The 17,294-nt window shown below is 44.8% G+C and overlaps 1 protein-coding gene across 1 annotated transcript in view; it reads left to right on the top strand.

The window, feature by feature from the left end:
* Positions 1–2,114: 2,114 nt before the first annotated feature.
* Positions 2,115–17,294, top strand: part of slitrk4 (SLIT and NTRK-like family, member 4) — a gene marked incomplete at both ends in the record, with an annotated part of 17,633 nt that continues 2,453 nt past the window's right edge. Inside the window, 7 exons of the mRNA XM_080746517.1 lie at positions 2,115–2,393; positions 5,457–5,639; positions 6,973–7,308; positions 8,621–9,100; positions 11,814–12,008; positions 14,087–14,233; positions 16,064–16,180. Coding sequence (XP_080602643.1) covers positions 2,115–2,393; positions 5,457–5,639; positions 6,973–7,308; positions 8,621–9,100; positions 11,814–12,008; positions 14,087–14,233; positions 16,064–16,180 — 1,737 coding nt within the window. The remainder of the gene's footprint in view (positions 2,394–5,456; positions 5,640–6,972; positions 7,309–8,620; positions 9,101–11,813; positions 12,009–14,086; positions 14,234–16,063; positions 16,181–17,294) is intronic.

Genomic DNA, 17,294 nt, shown 5'->3' with positions numbered 1-17,294 from the left:
TGGCGGCCAATAGTGAAATACAGACGTTACCGCGATTGAAGTGAAAGAGAAGAGGTAGAAAGTTGTGTGCTAACTATTAGCTATTGGGCTAACTGGGGCTAACTGTTTCCGGGTCGACTTGAGGCTATTTTATACAGAGACAAAATATTACGGTAATAACTAATCCAACTGTATACAGAGGTTTGGAAACACATCTTGCAAAAGTGGCATGGGTGTTTGAATTTGTAAGCTATATTTAGTACATATGTAGTACATCTAGGCCAAGTGGTTTGGTTTTAAATTAGCGGGTGATTGTTGACCCGGGAGTAGATGACTTACTCTGATGTAATTATAAAGATTGTGACAGCCCTATAGGACATACTCACTGTTCTGGTGGTTAGAGGGTTTCAACAACTTGGTAGGCCCAAAAAGGAGGCGAAAAGGCCTGGCAAAGTATTGTGCTGTGCCTGCCATAATCGACAGCCGCCACATATGGCGGCAGGGACGTGCTGGCCATTGGGAAAAGCGGGAAAACTCCCGAACGGCCGGTTCATTCCCGGACGGTCCAGACTGGCCATTAGGAAAAAAATATAAAAAAATAAAATGTCGGCCTTCGTTCCATTTTGGGGGCTGGGCGGCCAACAAAGTAAATCGTCACTGTCGGGCAGAAACCTCGTATCTCCAAGTTTCAAATTTATATATTTTTTTCGCAAAGCAAAGCCCTGCTTCATCATACAAGGCCGTTACACAAAAGTAGTGAAAACAGCAGATCTACAAGCACACAACGCCTAGCGGTGCAAGGCGTTGTGTGCTTGTAGATCGGCTGTTTTCACTAGTTTAAATCACTTTTAAAATGATAAATACAAAACAAACGGTTTTGGACATACAAGGTTTCCAGGGCCTCTCCAACTCTTTTTCCCGGGCTGAATCAGGGGCCCAGCACGTCCCTGTATGGCGGAGACGCTGTTAATTATACCAATAGATTACTGAGTGACATGCCCATTGTGTCATGAAAACGTATTTCCATGATCTTTCTCTCTTATGTGGACATAAATAAACGGTTGAGGCTCATTCAGACCATGTGCGTGTTGTTTGTGTGAGCGCATGCATCTCGTTAATTTCCAATGGAGGCTAGCGGGATAGACGCGCTCCACTGGAGCCCGGCAAGATTCACGCTGAACGCGCGCTGACAAGGACAGATCTCATTGAATTTCATCTCAACCAACATTATTCAAATCTTGTGTGTGCGTGAGCTCGTGAAGCCAGTGAAAGCAGCGCTGCTCTGCGTGTAGGTGTGGCAGTGGGGAATGACTCGGAAGTGATCGACAGAGTGTCAATCAACAACAGCCGTCGTGGACTGTAGGCGCGCAGAATGTGTTCCTATGCGCTTAAGCCCCTTTTCGACTGCAGCTTTAGCACCACACCACACCACACTACACCACACCGCACCACACCACATCAAAATATCTACATTTTCCTTTAGACAAAAGTAACCCTATCGGTAAGAAACAAATTGACCCTTTTAACTGTGATTATAATACAATATAAACTTATATTACAACTATCCTAAATTAAAATACACTATAATAGATTATAACTGTGATTATAATACACTATAAAGTGTCAATGTATTACTATAATAATTATAATACACTATAATAGATTATAATAGTGGTTATAACACAATATAATCTATTACCATGTATTACAACTATATCCTGGTGGTCTAAATGAAAGGTCAGTGAGTGATCAGTCATTATGAAGTGTTTGGCCCTGTTTGGTCTTGCTTAGACCTACTCTAGAGTGGATACTTTTTAGTACCACATTTAGTAGCACTTTCACAACACTACCCAGGTCCTTGTAGTGGAACACCTGGCACAAGTGTGGGCAGTGTGGTGTGGAGTGGTGTGGGGTTGGGCCTGTGGAAAAGGAGCTTTGTTGTGTGTTTCTTTGTTGTTAATGGCCGTTAAAAATGTGTGTGTTTGTGTGTGTGTGTGTGTGTGTGTGTGTGTGTGTGTGTGCGTGCGTGCGCGCGCGCATGCGTGCGTGCGTGCGTGCATGTGCGTGTGCTCGTTTGTCTTGCCGTTAAAAGGCTACTAAATGGTTTTCTGGAGGAGGACTTCTAACCGGCCGAGATGCTGCTCGTAATCCTGCTGGCGGCCTTTTCTTCATCCATCTACGGCACCCTCTCCTCCTCCTCCTCCCCCTCCTCCCCCTACTCACCGGAGGAGGGGGGAGGAGCCTACCCGTCGTCCTCCCCCCCCTCGGACCAGCTGATGACGGCCGAGACGTGCGCGGTGTGCCAGTGCGCCTCCCTGGAGAACGTGCTGTACGTCAACTGCGAGCGCGTGGCGGCGTATCGGCCCACGCAGCTGGTGCCGCCCGCCTCGCTGCTCTACCACCTCAACTTCCAGGTAGGCTTCCTGTCACCATACTGGATTTCTAACTTCAATACGATATATATGTCACGTTAGATAGAGAAACAGTCAGATCGAGAAACGGAGCACTCGTCGTGCGGCGCGGGGCGGAACAAGCGGTCGCTTTGAGCCACAACAACGTAGCGTCGGCAGGAATGAAAGCGCCTCACCCCACGGAGGTTAGGGTTAGGGTTAGGGTTAGGGTTAGGCATAGTTTTACTGAGGTTAAGGTTAGGGTTAGGGTTAGAGTAAGGCATAGTAAGCTAATGGCTAAACACTGCCGAGCTAGGTTAGTAAATAAAGAAAGAGAGTTGCAAACGAGTGACGTCAGCGCCTACACTAGTGAATGGCTGTTGTCGCCATCTGGTGGTGATTGGTGTGTGGTGAACGACAAAACAAGCGCTCTTACCACGATCTGACTGAGTTACCCAAACTGACTGTAACATATATATATATCGTCGTTGCCGGGTGAAAACCTTGTATGTCCAAAACCGTTCGCTTCGCGTTGCGAGGCGTTGTGCGCTTGTAGATCGGCTGTTTTCACTACTTTGTTGTGCGACGGCCTTGTATGATGAAGCAGTGCTTTACTTTGCGAAAGAACATACAAATTTGAAACGTGGAGATACGAGGTTTCTGCCCGACAACGACGATATCTTTTTAAAAAATGTATCCCACGATTTTGCAACCCATTTTCACCCGGTGCCAATTGCCTATGTAATCCTGGGCTCTGCTCTCCCTCTGCCGCGCCTGGGGAGACAACGGACTGACCTCATGCTTCCTTCTATGCATGAGTAGTCCAAGTTGCTTCTTTTCACCTGACAGTGGAGATGTCCCTGGTATGGACGTAGCGCGTGGAAGGAACACGTTATTCCAACCAGTTCCTTTCCCCTCCATCAAGCGTGCCGGCTGGCCAGGGGGAGGCATTATAGAGACCAGGAATACTGCATGGTTTTGTGAGGGTATCAACATACAGGATTAGAAATCCAGTATACCATTTTCGATACCGCGCAACCATGGCGATTTTAGTGCAAAAAAATACATAATTATTAATTAAAGACAAAATACAGAACTTCTTGAGGTAGATGGTAGTGCACTTTTTAAAGGCCTGCCTTTGATGTTTTCACATTCTAAGTACAAATAGGCCTTTAAAATAACTAGGAATAAGCCAAAGTAGGAAGGATACACATAAAAGTAACATTGTTGTAAACCAACGAGAGAGGTAAAAACTGAGTATCGATATGATCGATTGCCTACTATGGAAAAGTCATATTGAAAATTGATACTAGATAGATTGATAATCCATCCGTGGATAGGATAAGAGAGGTTGCTTTCTTTTTTCTATCCACAAGTTTCCAACGTCCCATTGCAAGTCAGCCTTGATGCTGCGCGCATTCATTCCTTCCCCAGTATCAGCACTGGACTTCGGCCTATAGGCACCAAGTATGAGAAATCAGAAAATGATCGTGGCCAATCATTGACTGCGTTTTAACTGCTGTCTGCACAACAAGTGAAAAGCTTCGTCCATGTGTAGATGGTGACGTAGAATACTAGCCTGGCGGGGCCTGACGTCATACTGCGTTCACTCACTCATTCCTTCCCCAGTATAACGTCTGGCCTTCCGGGTAAAGGCAGCGAGTATACTGATTATTTTCTGATCGGGGCCAATCAGTGACTGCTGTCCGCACAACAAACGTAGTCTTCCTGACAACAAGTGAAAAGCTTTCCCTGATTGGTCCATGTGTAGACGGTGACGTAGATGCATGCTGCAGCATTTTCAAAACAACAATGGCTGCCTTCGCGATGCAACAAGTGTAACAGTTAACGCTCTAACGATAAAACAAGCTACAAGTGCAGTTATTTTAGAGTTGGATTCAATTACAACAATTAAAAAGGAACACGGGGGATGCGCTAGCGGAGTTCATCGGCCGAAAATACGTGTTTGTTTGCCATTCTTCTGACTGGCTGAGAGATGTTTTGCTACGCTGATTGGTTAGAGGAGTCTGTCTGTCAAGGCCCACTTTTCAAGCTGCCAATAGGCCGAAGGCCAGACGTTATACTGGGGAAGGAATGAGTGAGTGAACGCAGTATGACGTCAGGCCCCGCCAAGCTAGTAGAATACATGCTGCAGCATTTTCCAAACAACAATGGCTGCCCTCGATGCAACAAGTGTAACAGTGTAACGCTGAAACGATAAAACAAGCAATAAGTCAAGTTATTTCAGAGTTGGAATCAATTACAACAATTAAAAAGGAACAAGAGTAGTTCATCGGCCGAAAAGACGTGTTCCGTCTGGCTGCACTGTGATGATGTAGATTAGATGTTTTGTAGGGATGGGACGATATGAAAATGTCATATCACGAATAATAGCAGATCTACATGCCGATCTACATAGCCGATCTACATGCTCACGTTGTGAGCATGTAGATCGGCTATTTTCACAAAAGAAACTTTCGACTTTCGACTTTCTCTGCTGGGAGTCGACTTGTGTAATGAAGTCGACTGAGTCGACTTGTCGACTTTTTCGTTAATGCCCTAGTGTGCGCTCCCTCTGGCTTTGTGGCTGTGGGTGTCACTAACTCATCTATCCATTTATCTATCCCGGGGGTCAGCAACCCGCGGCTCTAGAGCCGCATGCAGCTCTTTAGCGCCACCCTAGTGGCTCCCTGGAGCTTTTTAAAAAATGTATGAAAATGGGGAAAAAAATTGTTCTAATATAGTTTCTGTAGGAGGCATGACACAAACATTCTTATCGTATTCCAATGCTGTAAAAATGTGTAGAATAAATATTAAATTCCAACATTTTCTCCAGGATGCGCTGCAAGGAAAATAAACATTTAAGCCTACTTGGTCATTTTGATAGTAGGCTAATATAGCTAATATAGACACTTGCAGCATGTGTTGCCTTCATTATAAGGCTTATATAAGGCTTTTAATTTTTTGCGGCTCCAGACAGATTTGTTTTTAGTTTTTAGGTCCAATATGGCTCTTTCAACATTTTGGGTTGCCGACCCCTGATCTATCCATTTATCTATCCATCCCTCCATCCATCCCTCCCTCCAGAACAACGCGCTGGCGGTGCTCTATCCCAACTCCTTCCTGAACTTCAGCCACGCCTTGTCGCTGCAGCTGGGCAACAACGGGCTGCAGAGCGTGGAGGGCGGGGCCTTCGCCGGCCTGGGCGCGCTCAAGCAGCTGCACCTCAACAACAACGAGCTGACGTCGCTGCGCGCAGACACCTTCCAGGTGAGGGGCGTGACCGTGACGTACGTCGGTGACTGCGTCGATGTGTCGACGTTTTCGGTTTTCAGCGGTCTACTTGCAGCGGTTCTCAAACTCTAAAGACAGGGTTCCCACGGTCATGAAATTCCTGGAAATATTTTGAAATTAGAAAAATATTTTTTCCAGTACTGGAAAAGTTTTGGAATTTATCAAGGGTCCTGGAAGGTCCTGGAAAAAATAGCTATGCATTGTCTTTGGTTATTGATTTTGTGAAAATAGCAGATCTACATGCTCACAACGCCTCGCATTGCGAGGCGTTGTGAGCATGTAGATCTGCTATTTTCACAATAGAACCGTGTTAAACAAAATTTCTCAACTCTTAGTGCTCGTCAGGGTGGGGGGTCCCCAGTTAAAATATTATTATTTCGGTTGAGAACCACTGGCATACACTACCTGTCTTTAGGCATTGCGCATAGGAGTAAGCAACCTGTTATTGAGCTCAATTATTGTTAGTCCTGGAAATCAGGTTAAACTAGTCCTTACCCGTTCAAAGATATGAGCTCCGAAATGATGTGCAGTGTGTGGGTTATGGGGTGTGCACTGTGTATATGAGGGATGGAAAGTAACTTTCTGGTGCTTGCATGATAATATGTAGGAGCATCAATGTAAGAAATACCCGTTTCGTTTAAAGGCTACAGAGATACTGTGTACCCCCCCCCCCCCCCCCCACCCGCCTACACACACACACACACACACACACACACACACACACACACACACACACACACACACACACACACACACACACACACACAGCTGGTTAAACATGTTGCCCCATGCTAGATGCAGAATAGATATGCCTCATGCTAGATGCAGAATAGATAGTAGCTACACCATAAAAATGCTAATATACAGCATACGATTTGTGAAAGTGACAAACGGGCTTCACAGTTATGTCAGGTGTGTTCATATGCTAATGGTGATGCGATTTCAGATCAATTGCTCCAGCCACTGAGGAGAAACGCTGTGACAGACACTCACTCAGACAGACAGACAGACAGACAGACAGACAGACAGACAGACAGACAGACATTCGCAAAATTATAGTATCCACAAGTTTCCGCGGGAGTTTACTGGAGACTATCCGGACCAAACTTCCGGGTTTAACAGCAGACATACAAGCTCACGTCGTGTCGCAGATGCAACCCGTTGAGAGCTTGTAAATCGGCGCCGGAAGATCGATGCAAACGTTTGCGCAATGCACTATGGGGCGTAGGAAACTCGTGGATATATATTCTGGAAAAGTTTTGGAAAAGTTTTGGAAATGAATCGGTAAAAACGTGTGCTTCACCTCTAGGGCATCGAGAGCCTGGAGTACCTGCAGGCCGACTACAACCTCATCAAGTACATCGAGCGGGGAGCCTTCAACAAGCTGCACAGGCTCAAGGTGCTGATCCTCAACGACAACCTGGTGGCGGCGCTGCCCGACAACATCTTCCGCTTCGCCTCGCTCACGCACCTGGACATCCGCGGCAACCGCATCCAGAAGCTGCCCTACCTGGGCGTGCTGGAGCACATCGGGCGCATCGTGGAGCTGCAGCTGGACGACAACCCCTGGAACTGCACCTGCGACCTGGCGCCCCTCAAGGCCTGGCTGGAGAACATGCCCTACAACATCTTCATCGGCGAGGCGGTGCGTTGTAGAGATGTTCCAGGTCATACTGTTGTACGATATAGAAATTGAATTTCCACAAGGTAGAGTGACAAGGAATGCAATATATTTATTAAAGGTGATACACCATGAGATTTCACTTTTCCAATTTTAAAACCTTTTCTTGGGGTCCCACTAGCACCTTCTATCCTCACAAAGTCCCATTTCAGACCGTTGTGTCTTTCTCTGGTTTTGGGAAGGTGGAGGTTAAAAGCATCCCACGGGTTCTCAAAACAGGCTGTCCAGATTTGCTGCCGTCGATGACGTCTTCGACGGCCGTTTTTGAAGATTTCTTTTCTTTTTTTTTTTTTTTTTTTTCTTCAAAAAGATTTTTTTTCAAAAAGATTTTGGGGGGGGGGGGGTGGCACAGTTCAGGCCAAAGGTGGTACTGCAGCTGAAAATGCTCTGAGAGCCATTCAAAAATGAGAGGCTCTCTATTCAGGAGTGGTAATTTAGCCTCAAACCTTTTGAAAAACGTTTTTGGGACATAAACAATATGACATAAATACTTTTTAAATGCATGGTGTATCACCTTTAACAACAAAGTTAAAATGCAGTTGCCATGATTATCCCCTCTATAAAACATGATTATCTACTATTATGATTATACTAGTAGGAAGAATTTTTCCAAAAAAGTGTACAGAAAGAGTTAAAATGATGTTGTTATGTGGCCACACCCACCAGTTCATTGGTATGCGTGGTTGTCATGGTGGGTGGTGACCCAGCTGAAGTTAGCCACACCCACGTGTGTTGGGGGAATGGTAATTAGGGGAGGGGTTGATTCTATGATGTAATAAGTATGGGTGTTTTTGGAACGGCACGTCTGACCCAGCAGGTGGCATCCTCCAGCTAAAAACCCAAATAAAAAGAGAATGCATAATTGCGCTCATAACAACCACACCAGGGGGTCTAATGAAGTACTGTCAACCTCCTAGACACATGAAAACCAGAAAAAGTACAAAACTATGGCACCACCTATTTAAGAGCTCTGAGACAACACGCATGCTAGTGTCGCTCCCGTTCTCTGGGCAGTGTCTCATTTATACAAGACAGTGTGACAAGAATAGGTAGGGAGTCTTACTGGTACAAGACAGTGTGACAAGAATAGGTGAAGGGGTGTCTACTGAACAGTGTCTAAAGATACAATTCAATATGGACTGGTGACGTAGGAGCCAGTCAGCATTTGGCGGCTGTTTGTATCACAGCTGCTGTTGAGTTAGTTCATTCGGAAGGTGACTCATCTAATATAGCATACAGTGAGTTTGGAAAATACCTAAATTAATTTCTACTACAGGTGTGCGAGACGCCCAGCGACCTGTACGGCAGGCTCCTGAAGGAGACCAACAAGCAGGAGCTGTGTCCGCTGGGGACGGGGAGCGACTTTGACGTGCGGATGCCGCCGCCCGCGCACCCCGAGAACAGGCTGTCGCCGTCCGACGCGGCCCCCACCACCGCGTCGCCGCCGCCGGCGGGGGCCACCAAGGCCCCCAAGACAACCGACCCGTCCAAGATCTACGGCAACGGCATCGTGGCGGCCGGCCTGCCGCCCTTCGGCAGGAACACGCAGATCGTGTCCTTCCAGACGCGCACGCCGCCGCTGGCGTGCCCGCAGCCGTGCACGTGCAAGGCCCACCAGTCGGACTTTGGCATCAGCCTCACGTGCCAGGAGCAGAGGATCAGGAGCGTCGCCGACCTCGTCCCCAAGCCGCCCAACGCCAAGAAGCTCCACCTGAGCGGGAACGCCATCACGGACATCAGCCCGTCCGACTTCCAGGTAGAGGGATGTTAACACTTATGTTGCAATGATTTTTTCCGGCCAATGTCCCGCGTTGCCATGGTTACCATAGACTTCCATGTAATTGTGCAAGTGTGTAAAAAGTGCACGCCCATGCCTAGATGATGCACCACGTGTGTAGATGCTGTTCACAGCTTTCAAACAAAAAAATCCGCTTGGAAATCCGTGCATGCATTCATGATTTATCAGCCATTATGTTTTCTTCAGATGTAAACAAACATGGCTGCCATGTTTGAAAGAATGGGTTGGTATGTGGGTTAAACATGCAATTTCGCGATCGCGATCATGCCTAATACATTTCTGGAGGTCCAAAGAAAATGTTTGAAAAAAAAAATTTGAATTTTTTTTTTTTTTTTTTTTTCAAAAACGGCCCAAACTCGGGGAACTCGGGGTTGGCACAGCACTAGTACCAATACAAACTCGGGAAACTCGGGGTTGGCACCATATGTGTTAACAATGAATCTAAAATCCATTAACAGTTTTACTGCCAGATGTCATTATTTATTTATTGGGTCTGGTGCCAGCAAAAAGCAGCTTTCCTTTGCGGTGTTATAGAAAATTATCTATTGGTTCTTTCTAAACAAATTCATTGTATAATGGACGAATGTGTACTTTGGCCATACTGGCAGCAGAGGGCAGCCTTATGCAAGAATTAATATGAATTGGGCCGCTTCGCCTGCCATACATTCAGAGCACAGAAACGCACCAGAGCAACAGATCCACAGAATACAGCCAGGAAGTGATTTGGGACTCCATTGATGTTTACGTGCGGTGGATTTTTGAGAGCAGCATTGCGAGAGATGTTTGTACTGTACACGGCGGCGCGACCCCCCATCAACTTACAGATATCAAAACAAGGTAAAAAAGAACGAGCCGCATTGGCAACACGCCGCCGTCAAAAAATGGGGTGTACGGGAACGTCCGTAGCAGTAAAAGAGTTCATTGCTTTTGAGAAATTATTCGATTAATTTAAATGATTATAACTAATCATTTTTTATTGCGACTGTAGGTCGCAGTTTACTATCAGAACCGTCACGTCTTGACCGTATTTGTCTGTCCGGGCGGGTAGTGTTTGTCTTTTTTGTTGATTGACTCTCACGCTCTGACTTCATGATCTGACCACTGATCACTGTGAAGTCATGAGAACCAGATCCTTTGTATTGCCAAATTTGGAGATCCCTGTGATGCCAGTGGAACCAAATCCCTTTTATGCCCATATACGGAGATATGGAGTTCCCGTGATGCCAGTGGAACCAAATCCCTTTATGCCCATATATGGAGATCACTGATGTCATCAATATCTGTGAATGCCAATTTATAATCACTGTGATGTCAGGGGAACCAAATCTCCTTTATTGCCACATATGGAGATCCAAGACATGGCACTTTTCGCCCTTAGTTTTGGGTAGTTACAGCTATGCTGTGCGATATCAAATGTGAGCTTAACATAATCACAGTTATCCTATTACGTCATATTCAAAGGCTTTTGGAGAGAAATGAGACTGAACCTCCGTGACGCTCGTTAATGTTATATACATCAAGGCAATTATGTTTCGGCACTAATCTTTGGTCTTGGACAAGAATTTTCCTTTCTGTCCTCAAGAACGCCGCTCGTCAATTAAAGGTATAATATTCAGTGATTGTATTTCATTCAAATAAAAATATAATGGGTACATTTTCCATTCATTCTCCTCACTAGAATGTGTGCTGACCATATAAGGACTTCCACCATGGCCCATGTTACGAGCATAGCTAGATTCTGTTTTCAGAGGTGGCCAGCCAGTCCTGGACCAATCAGGGTAGAGTATGGCCGTAGTTATGTTATGATGTTTAGTTATGATGGTCAAAATAAACATTTTGAGAACCACAGTCGCTCTGAATTCAGAACGTCTGCTAAATGCCTAGATTGTAAACTACTGAACTCATAAAATAACACAGTCTCGTAGTAAATCAGTATCATATAAATATCCTGAAGCTGGAGACGTAGTCCTACCGATATTCAGTGATTGGGTCTAATGATCAAAACGAGAACATTATAATGGTGTACAAAATCTATAAAAAACTAAACATTTCCACACTGTAAGGCCAGTAAGGGACAAGATGACCCCCGGGCCACTTTCATTATCACTGAATACACCTTTCGATCGATAAGGTCATCAACTTTCAATGAATGAATTAACTCTTATTCTGCCAGATGTTGTTATTTATTATTGGGTTTTGTGCCAGCAAAAGCACCTTACCTTTGCGATGATATAGACAAAAGTGTATTCTTTTTTTTTTTGAAATGTTCTCTTAAAGAGTGTGCCGTGGCTCTACCAGCAGTAGGGGGCAGCCTCATGCAAGAATTAATGTGAAAATGGTCTCAGCTCGACGCTTGCTTGTCAAGGCTGTTCAAGGCTGATGAGTCGCTACAGAGCAATAGATCCAGAGAAAAACACATGGAACAGTGTTGTGACTCCATTGATGTTAACGTCCAGTTGGATTTTAAGAGTACTTTTATGGGAGCTGTTTCAACGGTAGACACCCGCGCGACACCTCAACAGGTTACAGACATCAAACCAAGGTACAAAAGAACGAGCCAAAGAACGTACAATTGGCATTATCGGGCCGTCAAAAATGGGGCGAACGGGAACGTTCAAAGCAGTATAAGAGTTAACATCGATAATTTGCCATCCCTACTTCTTCTTCCCAGGGCTTGGAGGGCCTGGACCTGCTCCACCTCGGCTCCAACCAGATCGCCGCCGTGCCCAAGGGCGCCTTCGCCAACCTGACCAACCTGAGGAGGCTGTTCCTGAACGGGAACCAGCTGGAGCGGCTGGACCCGGACATGTTCCTGGGCCTGGCCAACCTGCAGTACCTGCACCTGGAGTACAACGCCATCAAGGAGGTCTGTGACGGAAGTTTGTGATCGATTGATTGAAGACTTTATTAGAAGTTTGCGTGGGAAAAGGTACAGTTTCGTGACGGTAGAGTTCACTGGTACAAGGTCAACTAAAAGGGAGATCCTAGAAAAGACTAAGCTTATTTCCATGGGACACCATTGAAGTATCTCATATACACAGTACTATGCAGTAGATATAGTAAAAAAAATAAAAAATAAAAAACAGTGCAAAATATATACAGTAGGTAAATACAAACAAGGGTCAGGGGAGGCTGGGCTAGGTTTGTTATTGCCAGTTGCGAATGGCTGCCGCCTGTAAGTGTTTTTTTCAGGGCGATTTTAAAGGATGCTAGGGAACCACACTCCTTTAAGGCCTTCGGTAGGGCGTTCCACATTTTGGCGTTACTATAAGTTAGACCCACCAGAAAATGTTTTGTTATGCGAGTGCAGAAGAATTTCCCGCGTAATCAGCCAAATGCCGCATATTATGCGAGGGTCACGTGTTTTCCAAAAGGCAGCGCATATTTCCGCCCTCATTTTTCGGAACTACCCGCTTGTTTCACCACATAAAATCACTTAAACTTTGCATATTTCACAACTTTACGCATATTTTGCATGTCACATATTTCGCAACTTTTCGCATATTCCGCAACTTTCCGCAATTTCACAGCATAAAAATCATATAAAACCCTGCATATTTCATAGCGAAATCAAGGATTTTCCCCTCCATAATCAATGATTTTAGTCGGCATAATCAAGGATTAAACAGTTCATGAAGATGCAGGACTGCAATGCCAGGATTCAAACGTCACACTTTATTGTATCTCATCACAGCAAAGAGAGAGAGAGACTTGCGTCTCCCTGCAAAGCTTCCCCCATCAGCCCCTCCACACCCATGTCCCACACACACATTTATACATAGGCAGGAGATGTACAGAAAGGTAACAAGGTCTTCATTCTATAGTTACACGCGCACACACAGTCAGCATATTTGAAATAGTGAGTCGGCTGTATGTACGGACGGACGGACGGACGGACGGACAGACAGGGTTTGTCAGGGAGGAACAGGTGATGATGTCAACCCTGTAGAGCAGGGGTCTTCAACAGGGGGTCCGGGACCCCTAGGGGGTCCTCAGAGTTACTACAGGGGGTCCTCCAAATCTTTGGGTGATAGAAACTTTCTTTCTCCTTTTTTATATTAACCAATTGAACCCTAATTCCTAACGTTCATATTCTGAGAACTTTAGCAGATCTACAAGCTCACAACGCCGCGAGGAATTGTGAGCTTGTAGATCGGCTATTTCGGCAAAGAGGTTTGGTGTAGAGGGGAAAAAGAGCAGACCAAGTACAGAGTGAAAGGTAAAGTTTATTAAGTATTGTCGGTTCAAGTGGTTAAATATCTGAAAACACAAATTGACATGAATCCAAAATACACTGATGATTGTGCTGTCAAAGAATGAAACTATATGGAGGTTGGTGGGGGTCCCTGCTTCATTTCTCTCTCAACTAAGGGGTCCTTGGCCTGAAAACGTTGAAGACCCCCTGCTGTAGAGGGGTTTGAGTTGCCCGCACAGAATACAAAACACTGATGCTGACCTTCAAGGCAACCAAAGGTATGGCTCCTCCATAACTCCAAAACCTGAGTTTGCCCTCCTGGCCCCCAAACTGTGGAATAAACTCCCTGTCGCACTTAGAACAACGGACTCACTCGCTAGCTTTCGCCGTGGACTGAAGACTCACCTTTTCAGACTCCACCTAAACCCATAGCACTACCGAAACACCCAATGACCATACATGAAGCTACTTAGCATTTGTTTTTTAGGTTTTTAGAATCCTTTTTTTTTCTTTACTGACTATATTGTTTTTTCTTTCTTTTTTGATTGATATTCATATGCATTTGTTATATTGTTGTTGATGTTCTGACATGTTATCTTGTTTATTATAGTGATGTATTATCTGCTTATTGTAAGTCGCTTTGGATTAAAAGCGTCTGCTAAATGCCTAAACTGTAAACTGTAAACTGTAATACATTTAATGAATCGATACCACAGTGATTGTTCTATGAATGTTGCCACCCCCCACAGATCCTGGCGGGGACCTTCAGCTCCATGCCCAGCCTGCAGCTGCTCTACCTCAACAACAACGTGCTGAGGAGCCTGCCCGTCTACGTGTTCTCCGGCGTGCCGCTGGCGCGCCTCAGCCTGAAGAACAACCACTTCATGACGCTGCCGGTGAGCCACAGCCGCAGGGCTAAACGGGCTTTAACCAGTGAAAAATAGCAGATATACAAGCACCGAGTGCCGCGCTGCGAGCTTGTAGATCTGCTATTTTTGAAAAATCATGATATTTCTTTGCAAATCTTTGAATATATCTATTTAAAAGCGAACATTTGTAACTCAAATATTTGCTTCTGGGTGGTCCCTGGAACAACATATTTTGAGACGGGGGTCCGCGGCCAAATACCTGTAATTTTGGGGGTCCTTGACATGAAAAAGTTTGAGAACTACATGATTTAGAAGAAGGATTTAGAAGTCGGGTCAAAGATCGGGTCAAAGATATTCAAAGACTTGCACACATTTTCACGATTTTTCAAAAATAGCAGATCTACAAGCTCGCAGCGCGGCACTCGGTGCCGCGCTGTGAGCTTGTATATCTGCTATTTTTCAATAATTAAAGCATAAAATAATGGTTAAAGTGGTTCAAATCTAGCGCGTTCCAGGTCTTTGAGAGTTAACCAGCGGTGTAGCCACGGGTGGGCCTGACTAGGCCTAGGCCCACCCATTTCGTTTTTGTGCCCACCCAAAAATAACGAAAACATTCGCGGAGCGGCGCGGCGATTCGCGGCGCGGCGATGCACGGCTATCTAGGAAGCAAAGAAAGACACCACAGTTTGATTTGATCATAGTTTAGTCAATTATGAAGCGATTTTTTTTAAATTAAAACGTCTCCGTATTGCTTGGGAAGTCCACTTTCATGACAAATGACTGTATTATTTTATGTCCCTTTAAATATTTAAATGTTCACTATTTTAAAATAGCCGATGTACAAGCTCACATCTGTGCCTATCCACATTGTGCCAGGCCTAGCCAGTTGGTAAATTCTGGCTACGCCCCTGGGTTTAACCCCCAATTAGAACGGGTACACATTATTGTGTATCATTATTTTATGCTTTAACTATTGAAAAATAGCAGATATACAAGCTCACAGCGCGGCACCGAGTGCCACGCTGCGAGCTTGTAGATCTGCTATTTTTGAAAAATTCTGAGAATTAGAATTTTTACCCGATTCTATAAGTGTCTTTTGAATCCTTCTAAGGTATTTTTTTTTTTAAACCCTATGTTTCTATTGTCAGCAATCTGGCCAGCCATCGTCAAAGAAAAGGTCCTTTTCACTTCAACTGGAGCTCAGTTAGTCTGTTCTTGAGAGACTACTATGTCAGTGGTTCTCAAACCTTTTCATGTGAAGGACCCCCAAAATGATATGTATTTGGCCACGGACCCCCATCTCAAAATATTTAGTTCCAGGGACCCCCCAGAAGCTAAATCTGAGTTACAAACGTTCGCTTTGAAAATACATATATTCAAAGATTTGCACACATTTTCACAACTTTTTCAAAAATAGCAGATCTACAAGCTCACAGCGCAGCACTCGGTTCCGCACTGTGAGCTTGTATATCTGCTATTTTTCAATAGTTAAAGCATTCAATAATCCTAGGCCTAAATGGGTTTATAACCTCGCCTCACCAGGCTGGTGTTCGTTAACAACGGGCTGTTTGATCCAGTCTAGGCGGAAATCACAAGCAGAAGAAGCGGCGTTGCTTTGTTTCGTTTCCCCAATCCCTATTAAAATGCTCGAGTCGCCTAGTGTATAGTCTCGCCAGTCGCTACGATTTGGACTAAAAGATGCATATACCAAACGAATTTTCCAAAAGCAAAACTATGCCGCATCAAGGGGTTTATTACATGAAAAAGAATCGTGATAAGATTGTGTATCGCGATACAGCTCGGAAAAATACGGTGATATTGTATTATTTTAAATTTTTTCATATCGCCCACCCCTAGGTGAGCGGCGTGCTGGACCAGCTGCGCTCGCTGGTCCACATCGACCTGGATGGAAACCCGTGGGAGTGCTCCTGTGACCTGGTGGCCCTCAAGCTCTGGCTGGAGAAGCTGGGCAAGGTAGGAGATCTCCATTTGCGGTCCATTTAAAAAGAGCAAAATAATACATGCGTGCAACAGTGTTGTTTTTGACAGCACATTTTGATTTAGTTTTAGTCATAGTCTTTTGAATAAAATGTAATTTAGTTTTAGTCATAATTCAGTCACCTGAAAAGTATTAGTTTTAGTCTAATTTTAGTCGACTAAATATCATAAGATTTTAGGCGACTAAATCTACAGATGATTTAGTCGACTAAAATGCATTTTGGCAGGCCTTGATGGCATCGTAATGACTGATTTTACACTTGGTTGCGTGCTGAAAATAGCTGATCTACAAGCTCACAACGCTTCGCAGCGCGACGCGTTGTGAGCTTGTAGATCGGCTATTTTCAGCATGCAACACCGGAGAGCAACCAAACATAAAATGACTCTCTTCTCCACTAGTCCCTCCCTAAGGTTTTAGACATTGAAGAGTAAAATACGCAGGGGTCTTCAACATTTTCAAGCCAAGGACCCCTTAGTTGAGAGAGAGATGAAGCAGGGAACCTCTTCATAGATTCCATATCGTTTCATTGTTTGACAGCACAATTATCAGTGTATTTTGGATTCATCTCAATTTGTGTTTTCAGATATTTAACCACTTGAACCGTCAATAAAAACTTGACCTTCCACTCTGTACTTAGTCTGCTCTTTTTCCCCTCTAGACCAAAGCTCTTTGCCGAAAATAGCCGATCTACAAGCTCACGGCGCCTCGTGAACTTGTAGATCTGCTATTTTTGGCAAAAGTTATATGGACGCCAGGGTTCGATTTGTATAAAAAAGGAGAAAAAAAAAACTTTCTATCATACAAAGATTTGGAGGAGCCCCTGTAGTAGCTCTGAGGACCCCCTGTTGAAGACCCTTGCCCTATCGCAGGGGTCCCCAAACTTTTTTGTCTCGGGGCACCCCATAAATATTTATTTTAATCCGAGGCACCCCTACATTATAATTGTCACTCCCAGCACCTTATATTTATAGCATATCGTCGTTGTCGGGTGGAAACCTTGTTTATCCAAAGCCGTTCGTTTTGTATTTATCATCTATAAAATGTACTAAACTAGTGAAAACAGGCTGTTTTCACTAGTTTTGTGCGACA

This window comes from Nannobrachium achirus (assembly GCF_963921795.1).
Source record: "Nannobrachium achirus genome assembly, chromosome: 17".
NCBI lineage: Eukaryota > Metazoa > Chordata > Actinopteri > Myctophiformes > Myctophidae > Nannobrachium > Nannobrachium achirus.
Note: the sequence above shows the minus strand (reverse complement) of the source record. Positions and strands in the feature narration are given on the sequence as shown.